The 18,815-nt window shown below is 36.6% G+C and overlaps 1 protein-coding gene across 1 annotated transcript in view; it reads right to left on the bottom strand.

Annotated features, from left to right (window-relative positions):
• The window catches only part of LOC308703057 (uncharacterized protein), a 40,813-nt gene that overhangs the window by 4,847 nt on the left and 17,151 nt on the right, over positions 1 to 18,815 (bottom strand). Inside the window, exons 8-14 of the mRNA XM_081386325.1 lie at positions 17,170 to 17,281; positions 14,926 to 15,016; positions 12,823 to 12,909; positions 6,584 to 6,736; positions 888 to 1,017; positions 751 to 783; positions 343 to 440 (exon numbers count right to left, since the gene is read on the bottom strand). Coding sequence (XP_081242451.1) covers positions 343 to 440; positions 751 to 783; positions 888 to 1,017; positions 6,584 to 6,736; positions 12,823 to 12,909; positions 14,926 to 15,016; positions 17,170 to 17,281 — 704 coding nt within the window. The remainder of the gene's footprint in view (positions 1 to 342; positions 441 to 750; positions 784 to 887; positions 1,018 to 6,583; positions 6,737 to 12,822; positions 12,910 to 14,925; positions 15,017 to 17,169; positions 17,282 to 18,815) is intronic.

The following is an 18,815-nucleotide window of genomic DNA, read 5'->3' as shown; positions in this document are numbered from 1 at the left end:
AATGATTAAATTCAACTCACTGACTCAGTGATCCGATCACAGTCATTATCAGCTCACTGAAACTGAGTGACGACTTAAATTGCAAAGACTTAGAATATATCACACAAATAGTATATCCTGCATTCTTTTGTAGAAAGAAAAAAACTTAAATCCCCATTCATGGTTATTGCATGAAAAATAGAGACAAGTACATCATTTAAAATTTTGTGTTCGTGTTCCACAGAGGAAACCACTTGAATAAATCATTAATCAGAAAACATTACCTTTATATATATTCAGACCAAGTATGTGATGTACAATAACACACAAAGCAAATATAATTGGGTAAACCTGTAAATTTACCTTCAAGTCTTTGATGAATTTGGGGTGCTGATTGGCTGTGATTTTCCGTTTTTGTGCTTTCCTGTACTGGATGACCTTCTGAAACTCGTTCTTCACGACTAAATAGGGACAAGGGGGGTGGGGTGGGGGGATCTCTGTTTTAGGACATTTGTAATGGACTAGCTAAACTCTATGAATAAAACTTCAATGCTTTCATGCATTAATGCACAAGCAAGCCAAGCAGCAACAGGTTTAAATCTAACGCTCAGTTGATTAAAAACTTATAAATTGTATGAAATGCCTGACCACACTTGAATATACAGTGAAAGGGTTTGTTGATATTCTGAAAGCAAAAGTGCTCAATCAAGCATCAAGCATCTACAAAACATAACAGCAGCATCACAGAACACATCAGATAAGACCACGTACCATCCACCTCTGCTGTTAAACCTTTAACCGAAGCTGCAGGAAAACCACAGATACACACAATCAGAAGGCATTCAATCAAATCAGCCCAAAAAACTTCTATCACATATTCCCTTCCAATAAAATTTTGATTAGAGTACCGCCAGGAACAGTCTCGAATTCTGCAAGCTCCAGGAAAAAGGTGGCCAAATGTGGTTCTCGCAACATGATCTGCTCCACAAGGGCATGCAGCAAGGTGAACTTCCGATTGTTCCCGCGCAGCTGAGAAAGCTGGAAAAAGGAGGGAAAAATAATGAATGCGTTTATCCACGCACCTGCACTTGAAAAGACGGTGGTACATTTGCTGTGTTCCGAAACCTATTGAGCTGCCTATGTAGGGAGCAATTTAATGCATCATAGACACTTTTTTGACACTTTGTATTCCATTAAATACAGAAAATGTATTAAAGACATCGTTAATATAGTCCAAGTGACTCCAGTGGCTCAATCTTAAGTTTATAAAGCGACGAGAACACTTTTTGTGCGCAAAAACAAACAAAAATAACGACTTTATTCCACTTTTCATTTCCTTCTCTCTGGGCCTCAAGTCTTTTCACGAAGTGTATAAGCGTAGCGCGTCTGTGTTGCACGTCACCACGTAGGCTCACTATTGGCCAACGCTGGTCATGTGTGTGATACGTGGTGACGTGCAACACAGACGCGCTACGCTATTCCACTACGTGAAAAGACTCGAGGTCCAGAGAGAAGGAAATGAAAAGTGGAATAAAGTCGTTATTTTTGTTTGTATTCTCGTCGCTTTATAAACTTGAGATTGAGCCACTGGAGTCACTTGGACTATATTAACAATGTCTTTAATTGATTTTCTGGGCCAGCAAGTTATAGTGTCCATAAGCCTGCAGGAGGAGTGATCCAGCTCTCAGATTTCATCAAAAATATCTTAATTTGTGTTCCGAAGATGAACGAAGGTCTTACGGGGTTGGAACAACATGAGGGTGAGTAATTACTAACAGAATTTTCATTTTTGGGTGAACTAACCCTTTAATACAAATATTATTTAATATAATCCATATATATATATAACAATAAACAAATATAAAACATAATATATAATTAAAATATGTATGTAAAATATGATAAAACATTTATTATTTTATGAAAAATTTACTTTGTGTCCAAAACCTGGTAAGCTCCCTATGTAGGCAGCATTTTAAAGCATAATAGACATTTATTTTGATTTAGCCAAAATGCAGTGAAGGCAATCCCAGAATTGCAATGTCACAAACTCAGTGAAAAATAAACAAATGATATTCAAGATGGCAGAAGAGGTAAGAGAAATAACTATAAATTAACTTGTATTCCATTTAATGCTGACAAACTAGTTGATACAAATTTTACATTTATTTATTATATAAAATAAATATAAAATATATAAATATGTATTGTTTTATATGTGTGTGATGTGTTTTAATGCCATTAGCAACATATTAACAACTAATTCTATTGGAATCAATTGTCTGTCAAGTGTAGTGTGCTGTTTGTGTGACATAGAGATGCCAATGTGTTCCAAATTGGTCACTTATAAGGTTCCATAACAATTGGGATGCTTTCTTAGAAGGTAGCTGTCTATGTTGGCAGTAGGGCAGAGGTTTAGGAACGGTTGGTCATACATCCCCAATCAAATATCCCATCTGATCAGAGGGTGTTATATTTAGAGGATCAGGTAAACAAATATTTATCTGGGTGTGAGTGTGCATTTGTGAGCGTTTATGCATGCACATGCACGCACTTCTGAATACCAATACCTTGCCCAAGGCCAGAGAAAGAGCGAGGTTTGACAATTCAACACCCACGTGCATATTACCATCAACTAAAAATGGAAGAAGATAATGTCCTTGTACTGAAGAGCACCTCTATTGTGCACATGTGAAAAACGGTTAACATTTTTCCAAAAGGATCTCCTTGACATCTGAATGTTCTGCTCTCTGATTAACCATACAGACACAATGCAAATGCTGTTGGAGCACCGCAGCCTCGCACGAGTGTTTTTAAAGATTGGGAATTTGTACAGCAGGCTAAAGGGTGATAATGATAAGGAATGCATGTCACGAGTCATCATGCAGAATAAATATAGGTGCTAATTCACAAAGGTTTAACACTTATCAAATGGTAATGTGAATAATTTAAAGGGACAATTCACCCCAAAATAACAAAAAATCTGTCATCATTTACTCACCCTTGTTCCAAAACTGTATGAATTTCTTTCTTTCTTTTCACAAAAGAAGATATTTTGAAGAATATGGGTAACCAAACTGCCATTAACTTCCACAGTATGGGGGGAAAACACTATGGAAGTCAATGGAGCCCATCAACTGTTTGGTTACCCATATTCTTCAAAATATCTTCTTTAGTGTTCAGCAGAAGATCTCGTCCAGCTTTGGAACAACTTGAAGGTGAGTAAATGATGACAGAATAAAACATTTTGGGTGAACTATCCCTTTAAGCACTGAAAATGAATCAAATAGTGCTAAACAAAACAATCCTATCTAAATTGCATCCTCTTAAAGAAAGAATATGTAAAGCGAGTGTGCATGCCACAAAAACCAGCAAGCATGTTCATGAGTGATTGTTTCAACTGATCTTCATATGAAGAGGCCTGTAGAGAACAAGAGTGGCAATATATCAAGCTCTCTAGACCCATTCTTTATGGTAATGCATGTAGACATGAAACCACTGCAACAATTTCAACAGCCGCTAATTTAAAACTCACAGGGGGCTAAATGCTAATCTTCAGATGGGTGGAAAATTGGGCTATACTCTGTTTCTAGTCTGTGTTGTTTACCATTTCAATCCCCAGACCATTCTACAAAACTAAAAGATGACCTGGAGACATCAAATACACTGTTTGTTCAAAGTTTAGGCTTAGTTCACAAAGGATCACTCATATTTTGCAGTTTCAAAAAATCCAAAAGTTTTGTGTCAGTGAGATTCTTGACTTTTATTCAGCAAGGATGCACTGATATTGATGAATATCAAGGAAGGAAGGAAAAATGATCATGGTTTCCACAAAAATATGAAGCAGCACAATAGTTTTCAACATCGATAATAATCATGAATGTTTCTTGAGCAGCAAATCATCATATTGGAATGATTTCTGAAGGATCATGTGACACTGAAGACTGGAGTAATGATGCTAAAAATTTAATTTTGCATCACAGGAATAAATTACAATATAAAATATATGAAAATAGAAAACATTTATTTTATATTGTAATAATTTTTTACAATATTTCTGTTTTTGCTGCATTTTTGGTCAGATTAATGCAGCATTGGTGAGCATAAAATACTTTCAAAAACATTAAAAATCTATCAAACCCCAAACCTTTGAATGGTAGTGTTGATTTCAAGTTATTTTATGTGATGGGAAAAGGAGAAATGGGATTTAAAAGAAACATAAATTAACAGTTACAGTGCTATGCATAAGTTTAGACACCCATGCTAAAGTTGACTAAAAAGAGGAATAAAAAATCATCTTTTGGAAATTAAACTTAATGCCTTAATTTAAAAAATTAGGAAAAATCCAACCTTTAAGGACACCAATTTTCTTTGTGAATGAATAATGTATCGTAAATAAATAAATGTTCTTCCTTAAAATACAGGGTGCATAAGTCTGGACACCCCTATGTTAAATTCCCATAGAGGCAGGCAGATTTTTATTTTTAAAGGCCAGTTAATTCATGGATCCAGGATACTATGCATCCAGATAAAGTTCCCTTGGCCTCTGGAATTAAAATAGCCCCACATCATCACATAGCCTTCACCATACCTAGAGATTGGCATGGAGTACTTTCCATAAGATCATCTCTGAATGCAAATCAAACCAGCTATTAGGCTAACTGAAATAAAACCATGCCAGTCTCTAAGTATGGTGAAGGCTATGTGATGATGTGGGGCTATTTTAATTCCAAAGGCCAAGGGAACTTTATCAGGATGCATAGTATCCTGGATCCATGAAGTAACTGGCCTTTAAAAATAAAAATCTGATAGGGGTGTCCAGACTTATGCACCCTGTATTTTAAGGAAGAACATTTATTTATTTACGATACATTATTCATTCACAAAGAAAATTGGTGTCCTTAAAGGTTGGATTTTTCCTAATTTTTTTAATTAAGGCATTAAGTTCAATTTCCAAAAGATGATTTTTTATTCCTCTTTTTAGTCAACTTTAGCATGGGTGTATAAACTTATGCATAGCACTGTATTTATACAATTTAGCAGTGATTATACAAAAATATCTGACTGTAAAATTCTACATTTATATAAGAATCAAATTTACATTTAAGCCTGTCAAATATACGTTTAAAATACATATTGGTCTTAAATGTTGTGATATCTTCAAATTTCATACACTGGTAACAAAAATATGATATATTAAATGATATTTTTGAAAATTGTAACTGCCCTGTAAAGTTATACGCCATAATAGAGTAAGAATGCTGTTCTCGTCCTTCTATGTCGTGTTTCTATGGAGGAAGCACAGAGACAGTGCACTCAGATACCTCATTAGCAAAGGAGGAAGTCATTCAGCTTATTGTGGAAGTGCCCTTAAATCTTGCCACTGAGGAACTGGGTTTTCAGCATCCTGGCCGAAAAAATCGATACAAATTACCACCATGTGTCGCTAATGACTCAGCGAACTCGGAAAAAAACCCATGCCGCGTGGCTAATGAATTGGGCCGCTGCGGCAAGAGGTTGTAGAAATGAACAACAAAGAGAAACTCAGGTACTGCATGTCTGATTTGTGTAGTGTATGGAGTCATAAAAACATGACAAACTATTGGGAATTATGTCACAATATGATACACGTCGCAATACATTTGACATGCAATGCATCAAAACAGAGTGCGACAACAGGGTTCTGGAAATACTAGCTTTGCGTTAGTTCTATCGGGATGACTTGTTCAGGTACATAAATTAGGAATCCATAATTAACAGTAATTACTTCACTCATTAATTTTGTATTACTTAAACAGCTTGTTTTTGAGTCTTTCTGGTAGAACTTAAAACTGATTTTTAACATGAATGTTTTAAGACAGACTGACCATAATCAATGCGGTTGTTAAGCAATGATTTGTGCTTTTGAAGCTTTTGGAACTACAACAACAAAAAAACATTATTTTATAACAATATATTAAAAAAAAAAAAAATTATTCCTGTGATCAAAGCTGAATTTTCAGCATCATTACTCCAGTCTTCAGTGTCACATGATCCTTCAGAAATCGTTTTAATATGCTGATTTGCTGCTCAAGAAACATTTATTATTATTATCAATGTTGTGGACACCACAATGCATTTTTTAAGGATTCTTTGACTGAATAGAAAGTTCAAAATAACAGCATTTATTTGAAATAGAAAAATTTCGTAACATTCGTCTTTAATGTCACTTTTGATCAATTGAATGCAGCTTTGCTAAATAAAAGTGTTCATTCTTTTTAAAAAAACACCACCGGTTTTGAATGGTATGTGAGGAGTGTGTATTTCAGGACATTTTTTCGGTTTATTTGTGTGCAAAGCTGTGCGCACAACACAGTGTGACCAAAAACAGACACTGCTACTTGCTGAAAACAGGAAAACCCTAACTCATATTATTAGTTACACTTAATGCTGTTACCAAGGCTGAACAGACAGAACAATTGGAAGAGAGATGAAAACTGGTCAAAAAAAAAAGAAAGAAAGAAAAAGAGAGAGAAATAAAACCAGTATGCCAATAAGATGTTTTATTTGCCCTGGCTCTCCTCGCCATCGCCCAAAGGTCATTTGCTGGCGGTGCGGGTCCTACCTTAGTTAAGGATGAGAGGCGAAATCCCTTGGCCCTGTCCTTGCCCGCGTTCTGGTTGAGGTAATTGCCCACAGCCAGAAGGTACTCCAGCACACTGACAAATGGCTCACAAGCCCACAGCTGCTGGCACATGCGGATCTTCTGGATAATCAGCTGCAAGACAGAGAGGCCAGAACATGTCATCTCCAACTAATCCAACTGCAAACTTTTCCCTGCCTCTCACTTAACAGCCACAGACACTTAAGCACAGCCGGATTTCTCAGCGGTCTTGTTGACACAAACCGTTCTTGTCAAGTGTATATCTGAGCCTACACAGGAAGTGCTGTAATATATTATTTGAAGCAGGAAAGAAAGTTAAACCTGAGGATTGATAGCCGTTAGGTTAAGGGGTTCTTACTGAAGTAACAAGTATAAGGTACAATCAACGACTATCATTCGTCAACAAGACACTTAAATCAGGGCTATTACAAAGAGTCCTTGACAAGTTTATGTGCTAAATCAAAACTCTGGAACAGAATGGTGTATGACTAAGGTTAATATTACAGAAAATGGTGCCAGAGGATAATCTATTTAAAGTCAACATGAAATCAAAATTGACCCTGTTCATTTCCTTAATGCAAGTTCCTGTAAAAAAAAAAAAAAAAAAATTATTGTTTGTAATTGTTTATCAAAATACAATGGCTTGTTCGGCCTATGTAACAACATTCAGCTAACATCATCTCAGGAGAAATAACAGCTATTTCATCATTGTTTTAGGCTACTGTTGTAAGTAATGCTTCCTTTCTAAAAGCAGTAAATAAATGCTGGTTAATGCCATAAAAAAGGCGAAAATAATAATAACAATAATGATAAAATAATGAATAATAATAATATAAAACATTTTAGAGAAGAAAAGAAAGCATGAATGAATGAATGAATGAATGATCAATCAATAATGCTCTAAGTGATTCACAGGTCAGAATATAAAATAAATAAACAATCTGTTAAAAAAAATATTTGATACAATAAAAATGGCCTGCAAATGACATTTCATGCTGGAAAATGGTCACAGGTTTTCACAGTGATGTACACAGGGCTTGACACTAACTTTTTTGCTCAACAGCCACTGTGGCTAGTGGTTTTCCAAATTGTACATCGATACCAAGGCGAAAAACTGCAATATAGATTTTTTTAATATTATCTCATAATTTGGCAGCAGGAATATTAGGCTGCTGTCACTTTTAGATCTGACGCACAGATTCATTATAGTGTTACACATGCATTTACTTTCTCAGCTGTTTAACGTTCACTTAACTGACTATGTTTGCTTGAATACTCGTTAAGACCGGCATTTTGACATTATTTTGTGTGTCTTTGACTGTTTCTATGGAAGCTTGTTTCCGCCACTGAATAATAAATAAATAAATAATAATAATTGAGACTTTTTATCTCACAATTCTGACTTTTTTTCTCACAATTGCGATATATCAAAGTCAGAATTGTGACTTTTTTTCTCAGAATTGCGAGATATGAAGTCAGAATTGTGAGAAATAAAGTCGCAATTTGGAGATATAAAGTCGCAATTCTGAGAAATAAAATCGCAATTCTGAGAAATAAAGTCGCAATTGGGAGATATAAAATCAGAATTGCGTGATATAAAGTCGCAATTGCGAGAAAAAAAGTCAGAATTCTGACTTTATAACACGCAATTGCGACTTTATATCTTGCAATTCTTAGAAATAAAGTCAGAATTGCGAGATGTAAACTCGCAATTGTGAGATAAAAAGTCGCAATTGTCTTTTAAAATGTTTTATTCTGTGGCGGAAACAAGCTTCCATATGTTTCAGTGCAATAAGCAGCGAAAAAGAACTCTATTTAGTACTGAGAGGCAGTTTTATATGCACGCATTTTGGGTGTGAGCTCAAAATTTGTAGGAATGAGTATGATCAAAACAAGCAATTCCATGCTGAAATCCAAGCCTTGTAACACCAACAATATTCATCCGGAGCAAAAGAAACGAGTGAGTGAGGAGAGGCGGGTTTGTGTGTAACTCGCAGTCGGAGAGATGAGAGAGAGAGAAAGCTCAGCTGGTGTCGTGTGTCTATTCTGCGGAAAATGAGTATTGGAAGCGTTTCAGATATTTCAGTATTGATATGTATCAAAAAATCTATATTTTTGACAACACTACACTGCACTTAGTTTATTATTTCAGGTGCCCTTTAAAAGACTACAACTGAAAAATGTCTATATTATATATAAAATTCAAGCCGCCAAAGTGGTTAGTAGGAGTGACTGCGCTACATGCCACTGCTGAAATACACCTGCATTTGGCTGGTAGGCGGGTGTTAATGTCAAGCCCTGGATGTACAGATACCAAAATGCATAAATGTCCATATTCACACCAATGCACTTCGAAATAAATTGCATTTGTGAAAACTAAACTCACAGTGGATCAGGATACAGACTGAATCAGTAATATTCCCAGAACCACACTGGATTACTTCCAATTAACTTCACCAAATTAGATATACCATATTAATTTAGGCTTAACATTAACATTCCTATTAATACCAGAAGTAAGAAGTTTATGGTTCTCTTGGGGCAAAGCCCTTGCGATTTAGCCAAGATAAACAGGTTTGACTGAAAGGAGTTTGCGAACGCATTGTGAGCTGCTAGCTTTAATTTCCATCGCTGTTTGTAGTATTAGTTTGTTATTTTTCAACCTGTCTAACAAGCTGGTGTACTGAACCCCTGAGCAAAGGGAAACAGCAGAGACAGTATCTGAAGGAAAAAGTCCAGACACAACTTGATTTGACGTCCACGATATACAAGACAAACCATTAGACCATATGCTCATCTGTTTCCATCGTAACCTCAGCCTCAATCCATTACCTTCGAGCCCTCTCCTTCATTTCTACCTGGTGATTCACACCCTTAAACACTAATTTAACCAAATGCTAATCAAGTCCCAGTGGGTGGAAACTCCAGCTAAGCTTCTTTCAAACACTCAAAATGAGTGATCTTCTTGCACTTTTTTACTCTAGTTCTCTCAAACTCCTGTGTTTCTCTAACCTCATGAGCTCTTTGAGCACTGCACGCTCTCTGTTTACTAAAAGCTCACAATGCCACAAGGAGTTAGCATTCCTCAGACAGCTTTTAGACAAAGCACAGCACATCTAGAGAGCTCTTCAGTATTCCCCACTCTAAGCCAGACCAATTTTCCACCCTAGCACCCAGCCTGTCAGATGGTGGCTAAATCCGCCTTAATGTTACAGGTTTAAAAAGTCAACCATGTCAGACAATCCCACGGATTTAATAGCAGGTTATGTTTTGGGAACTCTTAACAATGGAAGACCTTTTCGTAAGGTCCAAAGTTACACTATAACATTTTCAGACACAAATATAGCATGGATCTTAAAGGGATAGATCACCCAAACATGATGACTCATGTCGTTCGAAACCTGTATGACTTTCACAACACAAAAGAAGATATTTTGAAGAAAGTTGGGGTCAAAACAAACACTGACAACATTGGACCCGATTGACTTCCACTGTATAGACAAAAAATTTATGTTCCACAGAAGAAAGTCATATCGGTTTGAAACGATATGAGAGTGAGTAAAAGATGAAAGAATTTTCAAATTTGGGTGAATTATCCATTTATTTAATCTTATGTTCCTTGCGCTCATGAAAGCAAAATAAATCGGTGCAATTCAAAAAAAAAAATAATATATATATATATAATAACTCACCTTTTAAGCTGACAAGACCATAAATAATGTTAAGCGCCAACCAAATAGCTATTTAGGAATTTTAGATTTCTGTTGTAAATTATGCAGCATTTCGAAAATGTTTTAGAAATACTTTGCAATTTAATGCTTGTTAACTTGAATCTAATAAAGGTTACCAAAAAAACAGCAAATAGTGGAAGATTAGGAAAAGCATTATCAGCATTATCAGACCTAAAAGTGTCAGCATGACATTAGAATGTAAATTTCTACATTTTTAACATTTCAATTTCTAAATTATAAATACATTAACATTAACTTGTTAAGGATAACCACACATTAACAATGAATAATAGTATATTTATAGATTAAAATGAACTTAGATTAATAAATGCTGTAAAAAGAAGTTTGTTCATTGTTCGTTCATGACACTTAAAGGTATAGCGGAGGATTTTCTTTTTCCGGGTGGGTAGTGTAAACTATTGGTCCACCTAAGTGTCAATCATTCTGGTGATATGTTTACGTAAGGCCGTCGTACGTGCTCGTCCCTTAGTTTTCGCTTTCTGCGCATGCGCACTTTCAGGTGTTTATGTGTGGTGGTGAGCTAGAGTTACGGTTTAAGCAATTCATTGAAGCTCGCCGTTTCACCGGGTCCTTTGAAAATGTCTGAGGGTCGCAAGAGAAAAAGTTTGTACGAACTGTATGAGAAGAAGAGAAAGGCCTCAGAAGAGAGAAACAAGATCAGAGTGTTTTTGGGAGATTGTTTCACACGATGGCGTGCGCTGAAAACACAGGTTGGGCTTCCCACTGATGCCTCAGTCGCGAAGTTTCTACTCGACAGGTAAAGTTTGGCATGCTATTTGGTGAAAAAGTGCAAATCTTCTTTTGGAAAGTAATCTTGTATGAGTGATGCCGACAGCAACTTGTAAACAGAGCGTGCACGAGGAGAACCTCGCACACGTTTAATAGGCGTTCCCTCTCGGGAGCAAGTAGAGTGTTGCGCATGTGCATTTTTTCAAAAAGTGGAGAGGGCGGTTCTTATCTAAAATTCGGAAAGATCCTCCGCTATACCTTTAAGGCATTAACTGAGGTTAGAGAATTGAACCTTGAACCTTGAAATATGGGTAACACTTCACAATAAGGTCCCATTAGTTAATGTTGACAAATTAACTAACAATGAGCAAATTTTTTTTGTCATTTGTCAATACAAATAAAACTGTTAATTTTTCACATTTCAAATTCTCAGTATCGACACATATTCGTCAAAGTGTGACCGATTCAAATGTCTACTGCTTCCGGCATCTTTGACGAAAGTCAGTGACACCACCGAGCAGAGCAAGGTAGACAGAACAGCAACATCAGCTAAAATAGCTGTCAATTCCCTGAGGCGAAAAAAACGTAAGCCCTTACTGACACCCAAATGCTGAGTCAAGCCTATTTCGATGCCATATAACACCCATAACCTCTGGAAAAATCCCCGACACGTCCATGATCCTGACCTCTCCAAAGTTATTGGGCTTAAACTTCCAGCCCCTGTCCAGTACATAATCATCTGTTCACACAGAAAAAGCTTCTGAAGATGAATGTCACATCTCGCATACCTTTAAAACACTACATTTGTTCATTAGAGGGATTTCGGAGCACTTAACGTGAGAGTGAAATGTATTGGTGCAGAATAGAGGAGCCAGGTGGGTATAAGGGACTCAAATAAAAACGAACTTTTGAGATGCATTGAAAGTACAAGAGGGATTTCAACTTTTTTCTTTTTTTTTACTCACAGGTAGAAAAAGCCTTCAGAGTGCTCTTTGGGCTACATCTCCTTCTCCCCGGCACTACCTCTCTCTAACTAATAAATGACTTGAAGGAAATATGCCATTAGAAACTCCTTCAGCCCACTCTAAGTGCTGATTCATTGGGAACAGAACCCCTGTGTATTAATGCATGATTCTTTTTTTCACCTAAAGTCCATTTCATTTATTTTTTTCCAAGCACCTGCTGTCTGCCAAGATTATCTTTTGCATTAGTAAATGAGCTTTTTATTCTTTCTCTTTGCTTTTGTTTTAATATTCCCCTTCGTTCAGCTGTTTGCCTCAGGAGCCACTATTGCGAAGCTTTAATACTGATGTCCTCCAGACGAACTGTGAGAATCGAGTTCACATGAGATTGTTTTTCCACAAACAAACTTTTCATTTTCTTCATCTGTCACTCATAATCATCAGTGCAGTACAGTGCTAACTGCAAAACAAATGCCGGCACAACCACAAACATGCAAATTAATATATGCACACACCACATGCTGTTTATCATATCTTAAAGGTAATAGTGAATGCATCCAAAAGTGCCTCTCTTTTCTTGTATCATCTGAAAAAGAAAATGCATTCTATATTGGCAGCGCATTCTGAATGAGCCCTATCGGTAAGTAATTCAGTAGAGTTCAGAGAAAAAGAGAGGCAAAAGGCAAGAGAAGCTGAGACAGGCTGACACAAACATGACTGACAGGTGCATATGAGGTGTTTGTAATGCGAGTCTGACCGGCGTGAGGTCTTCCATACAGATGGGCAGCTCTCGCAGCGTGAGCAGCAGGTCCAGGCGGGCGCTCAGGTCCGGGATGTTACACATCTGAGGAAGAGGTGATGTATCAGAAGACAGCCTGGACAATGTCACAAAGATATGCAGCGACACCTTCACACATGCTCTGCTTGGTTCATACGGGTGAATCTCACAAATTGAAAATGAAAAAACCCAGGTCATATTTCACACCAAAAGCGAACAAAAACCGAATAGTATATTTTAGGACTCCTTTAAACACTTTACTAGGATTCTACATGTTAAGATTGGTTAATGCATGCATAGGAATCATGAAGTAACATTGCATAAGACATTTTTATAGCATTTATTGATTAATAAACTAAATATTAAAATATATTATTAGTATATGTAGAGATCCTTTTTTTTTTTGCACTTTGATGCATTATTTTCATGATAATTAAGTGAAATTGTCTATTACTGTTTATTTTTTCATTCACATTATTTTTAATGGTGATTCTCATTATTGTAATTCAGTATTGCATGCAAAAATACTGTATCAGTTCTATTTTTATTAAAATCAGTAAATTAGTTATTATTATTTTAAAATCTATTTTAAAAACATATATACTTTCTCACGTTATGGTAATGAGAAAGATTGTTGTGCATTATATGCTCTTGGGAATTTGGCAGGAAATTAGCTCAATTTTCATGAAAATAATGCCACAATGCAAAAAAAAAAAAAAAAAAAATGATCCTGGTTTTTATTAAACAGAACATACTTTTGATTCAAATATGACATGTTTTTGACATGTTGCCTGAGATTCAGTCATACACATTCAACAAGTTCCCAGATATCAGCTGAAATACAACGCATCATGGATTGCACTCAGGTTATACACACATATATATATTTCAAGGTAAAGACATTTATATTTTACATGTTTTATGTATTATGTATCTCACATATCTGATGCAAAGTGACCACCACTGCTGGAAGGTGTTCGAGTAAGATATCATTAGGCAGGAACGATGTTTGCCGAAAATCGTGAAAACACTAAAAATCACCGCTATAAATTCCAGCCTCAAACCTTTGGAACGGACTAGCACTGTGATTGATGCATCACAAATGGCATGTCCATGGTTGTTAAAATTACTAAAGATTAATCTGAAACAGAAGACAGCAACTGCTGTTTCTCTTTAAAAAATCCCTTTTTCAAGATGTGTGGTTCATTTGCAGTGTGAAAATGAAGGTTAAGAATTTAAACCAACAGCTGTCAAATTAAATCCTCTCATGGATTTTTCACATAATGAGGATCAGAAGAATTCGATGCACTTAGACACATGAAAACATGGCCTTGTGCACATGGCCCAGAATCTGTAGGTAATGTATAATGCGGACTAAAATACATGAGAGATTTGGAACTAATACATAAGAATCTACATATAATTGGACACTTTTAGAAAATGCAGAGTATTGCTCATTAATGTCAACAACAATGTCTGGATGAATCTCATGAAGCCTATTAAGAACATATCAGACATGATGCAATTGAAAATTCTTAGTATTTATAAAGTACTTACATATCATGGGCCCTATCATACATCCGGAGGCGCGATGCAAGTGTTTTTTGCAAGTTTCAGCCCGACGCAATTATCATTTTCACATCCTGCGCCCCGTTGTTTAAATAGCAAATGCAATTGCGCTCATTTGTGCGCCCATAGGCGTGCTGGCCTGAAAACTATGTGTATTCAAGCGCATTGTTGGCGTGTAAATAGCAAATCTGCCATGGCATGAGCACAACTGGCTTTTAAAGGGAATGGGAGATTAGACTCACTTTTAGACCATGCGCTGGGCAGTCGACCATTTTTCCCGTCGTTAAGCTAGCAAAAGTGGATTTGGACACGACCTAAGTGTGCTTGCGCCGTGCGCTTTAGACCATGCGCTTAGATTGTTAAAATAGGGACCCATATATTTACAAAGATGGTAGTATATAATAGTATACACTTCTTCAATTTATGTTGATTTGAAATATACACACACACATACATACATATTGTATATTACATCCATTATTTCAGCGATTAACCAGAACGTGATGTCTTTACCTCCATCATGTACTGGTCCACCACATGCAGTTCAGTCAAGTCTCCTTTATGCAATTTATACATCTCAATGTCATCTGCGGTGGGCACGTATCTGATGAAGAACGCAACAAATGAAAACATGGCAAAGCACTGAAACGTCTGCCCTAATTTAGTTTTACATCGGTCCAACCTCTCTGCGTCATAAATACTTCATAGATGACCATTTTAAGCGTGCACGATTCTAAAAGGATGTCACACAACCCTTGTTCCTTTTTTACAGGTTGACTGCCTAGCGAGTATATTTTCTCCACCAAGATTGCCTCCTTTTCTCTTTGCATCTCTCCATCTAGTCGTCTGAAAAGGGCGCATGCTACTCTGATTTGCAGTGGCCCGAGGAACAGAGGTTGATTAAAAGCCAAGTTGCAGTCAGCTTGTATAAAGTGCTCAGGTAGTTGATGTTTGGCTGTTCCTGGCTTGCATCCTGTTTGAACCCAGCTCACCTCCAAAATGGACCTGTGTTCAGGTCGTTTTAGTGCGTTTCAAATCCATACCACACTGACTATTTCATGAGCCCAAGGATGTTCCGATGGAGAAACAAGCAAACTAAAGCCACCTACCATTAATATTGCAGTTTCTGCTGGGACCATCTCGAATAAGATTGTATTCAGAAGCCCATGTGGCCGCACTTAAGATTTCCATCGTATTTGGCTAAATAAATATAAATCTCAGTAGGTACATTAGATTATGCCTCCCGCATGCAGGTTGGCCTCCAGCAGTCATTTAAGGATGTTTCTTGCAGTCAAATGCAGAGGAGAAAGCATTTCTCCAGCTTCCCTCAGGGCAACTCAATAGTTTCCTTTTCCTCAAATACATCAGATAAAAGTTTTATAAGCAGGCTGTTCTGTTAAGAGAGCCTGGCATATGTTCTTTTATATTAGCATTAAAGAAACGCTACGGTGTCTTCCTCAACATGAACTGCCCGTGACTTCTCGTGGTCTCTGTGGTCTTCATTACATCTACCACTGGAGTATCTTACAAAACACAGACCTCACTCTGTTCTTTTACATTTAACTGTGGTCTGCTGATCTCAACCGCTATATTTTCATTTATATTTTATAAAAGGGTCATTAACTAATAACATGGACAAGAATCTTTTTCAAGCATTAACATTTGACGTTAAATATGCATGCATGTATAGTAGGATGTGTATATTTTTATCACCATTTCTTTTAGGGTTCTTACTCTTAAAGGTATAGTTCACCCAAAAATTAAAATTCTGTCATCATTGACTCACCGTCAAGTTGTTCCAAACCTGTATGAATTTCTTTCTTCTGCTGAACAGAAAAGAAGATATTTTAAAGAATGTCAGTAACCAAACAGTTGATGGGGCCTGTTGATTCCATAGTAAATACTATGGAAGTCAATGGGCCCCATCAACAGTTTGGTTACTGACAGTCTTCAAAATATCTTTTGTGCTCAGCAAAAGAAAGAAATTCAAACAGGTTTGGAACAATTTGACAGTTAGTAAATGATGACAGAATTTCCTTTTTTGGGTGAACTATACCTTTAACGGTCTTAAAAATATACAGTATATTTCATAAACAGATTTTTTTTTAACTATTCTGGTCATAAAAGTGCATACAAACTATCAAATCAGTATAAAATGTGTTTACAATTGATGTAAATGGTATAATTTAGCATTTCAGGCTGCTACACTAACACTACTGTTCAAAAGTTGGCAGTAAAGACATTAATCATTTTACAAAAAAAATCTATTTCAAATAAATGGTTCGTTATAATTCAACTAAAAAAATGGGGCAAAACTCTCAGCATTGATAATAAAAAGAAAGCACCAGTTCAGCATATTAGAATGATTTCTGAAGGATCTGAAATGACAGGTGTGACACTGAATTTTCAGCATTATTACTCCAGTCCTCAGTGTTTTGCTATCAGACATATTGAAGAAGTTCCATAAAGTCTTGCGTGTCAAATTATCATTTTCAATTAAAGAGACCAGCATAACCTAGTCTGGATCAAAATGGAATTCATAAACCTCCTGTACAAACTTGACTTAATGTGATACAGCATCTTAAAAACATGGCACTCTTAATAAGATGCTGAAAAAGAAGCAAAACAACACCACAACCAAAGACATCAGTCTGCATGTGTTCATAGACCAACAATTAATCAATACACATTTAAGAAATGAACTATTGTGTCAGGTGTGGAGTTTGGCAGGCTGCTTTGTCTCCATGTATCTCTTACCTCCTGAGAGAGGCAATATGCTCGTCTGAGAGACCCCCTTCCTCTTCATTTATAATCAACAATTTGTCCTTGAGCTCTTTTGGATGCACAGGGAAACTTTTGAGGAAAATATCTGTGGGGAAAATACGCAATGCATTTACACATGTACACACACATTCAGTCTTGAGCAACTCTTGAAACAACCTCTCCTGACAGCAGCTCTCCCCACCTGTGATGAAAAACTCCAAGCGCATTTCGAAGACAAAAGGGTTGTGTGCTTAATTACCTCTCTATACATGATCCAGAGAGGGCCAGATGCATGCTGATTTGCATTGTACAAAACCTGAATTGATGGGATTTTCATTTTACCTAATAAACCTAGCTGTGCTGAAGCTGCAAACAGAAAAAAAAAGGTATGAATAATGGGAGCCGTGGCAGCTGCATGACGCTCATTACAGCAACATATTCACACTTTGATTGAGTGGCACCAGGTTCAAGGGTACAATTACAATGTTAACACCCTGTCCTACTCCTAACGAGACGTGACGCGCAATAAAAGTTATCTTTTCCATGTTAATCTGAGTTTTTGTCCTAACCAGCCGCGAGTTCTATTTTAGAAACGGTTTCTATTTTTCTGCGAAGTCGCGCTGGAACAACAAACACAAAGTGTGGCAATGTTAATCTCATGTAGGCTACTGCTTATGTGCTTATTTAATGTTAAAAGCGTGTAATGTGACTTTGAATATCATTTAGTGCTCACAAGTGGAAACAAAAACGTTCAAACTGTGAACAAACAAGTGTGTTCTTTGACAAAGATTGTTTTAGTGACTCAGTAGCATATGTATTTTTAATAATGTTTAAATGGTGTAATATTTGTGAATTTGATTATGTAGCGCCTACTTATTAATTTTCTTGCGATTGCCGTCAAAATTAAGCTAGCCTACTCTGTGTGAACTTGCCACGAGACTCCGCCCACACGCTGTCCTGATTGGCCGTGGGGTTTGATTGATTTTGACGCATCTCGCAGTCTAGTGTGGACAGAAAAAAATATTTGTCGCTGGAATGCATCGCGTCTGGTTAGGACGCGGTGAAAGCCTCTTTTTCCTGTTTGCACCAAGTTGCACTACAGAGAAACCATTAGCCTATAGCCTATCTGTGTGAAAGGAAGGTTTTTTTCATGGTTAACATGATTTCACCTCGGCAACAATGAGCCAAGCAAGAAAATCTGATTTCGTCCATTCGGCCATGTCACATTCATAAAAACCAACAGCCTCACAAACACAAAAAAGATTAACATTAAGTATTTAGCGTTCACAACCACTTGATTTGATAGGGCAAAAAATTAAGGGTGAGTCTAGAATGTAGTAGCCTATCCACTGGGAATTAATTGGACCGAGAAAATTGTTTTAATATCAGAATTCGCAGTAAATTTCTTTGTAAAAAGAAAAAAAAATGTGACTGCCACTTCACATGAGCTTGATGATTAGTTTATTCTGAACACTGTCACATACCCAATTATAATAATAATAAGCAGTTAGTTATTCCAAGTTGTTTCTCACTGAAATGTGTCACTTTGATTTTCAGTGGCATTGCAAAGGTTGCCATTTTTACATAAAACAATGCAAAAGTTCTAACTTGATTTATCTTTGTGTTTATCTCAGATATGC

The sequence above is a fragment of the Scardinius erythrophthalmus genome, assembly GCF_964197995.2.
Source record: "Scardinius erythrophthalmus genome assembly, chromosome: 15".
NCBI lineage: Eukaryota > Metazoa > Chordata > Actinopteri > Cypriniformes > Leuciscidae > Scardinius > Scardinius erythrophthalmus.
This window is presented reverse-complemented; position numbering and strand designations above follow the sequence as displayed.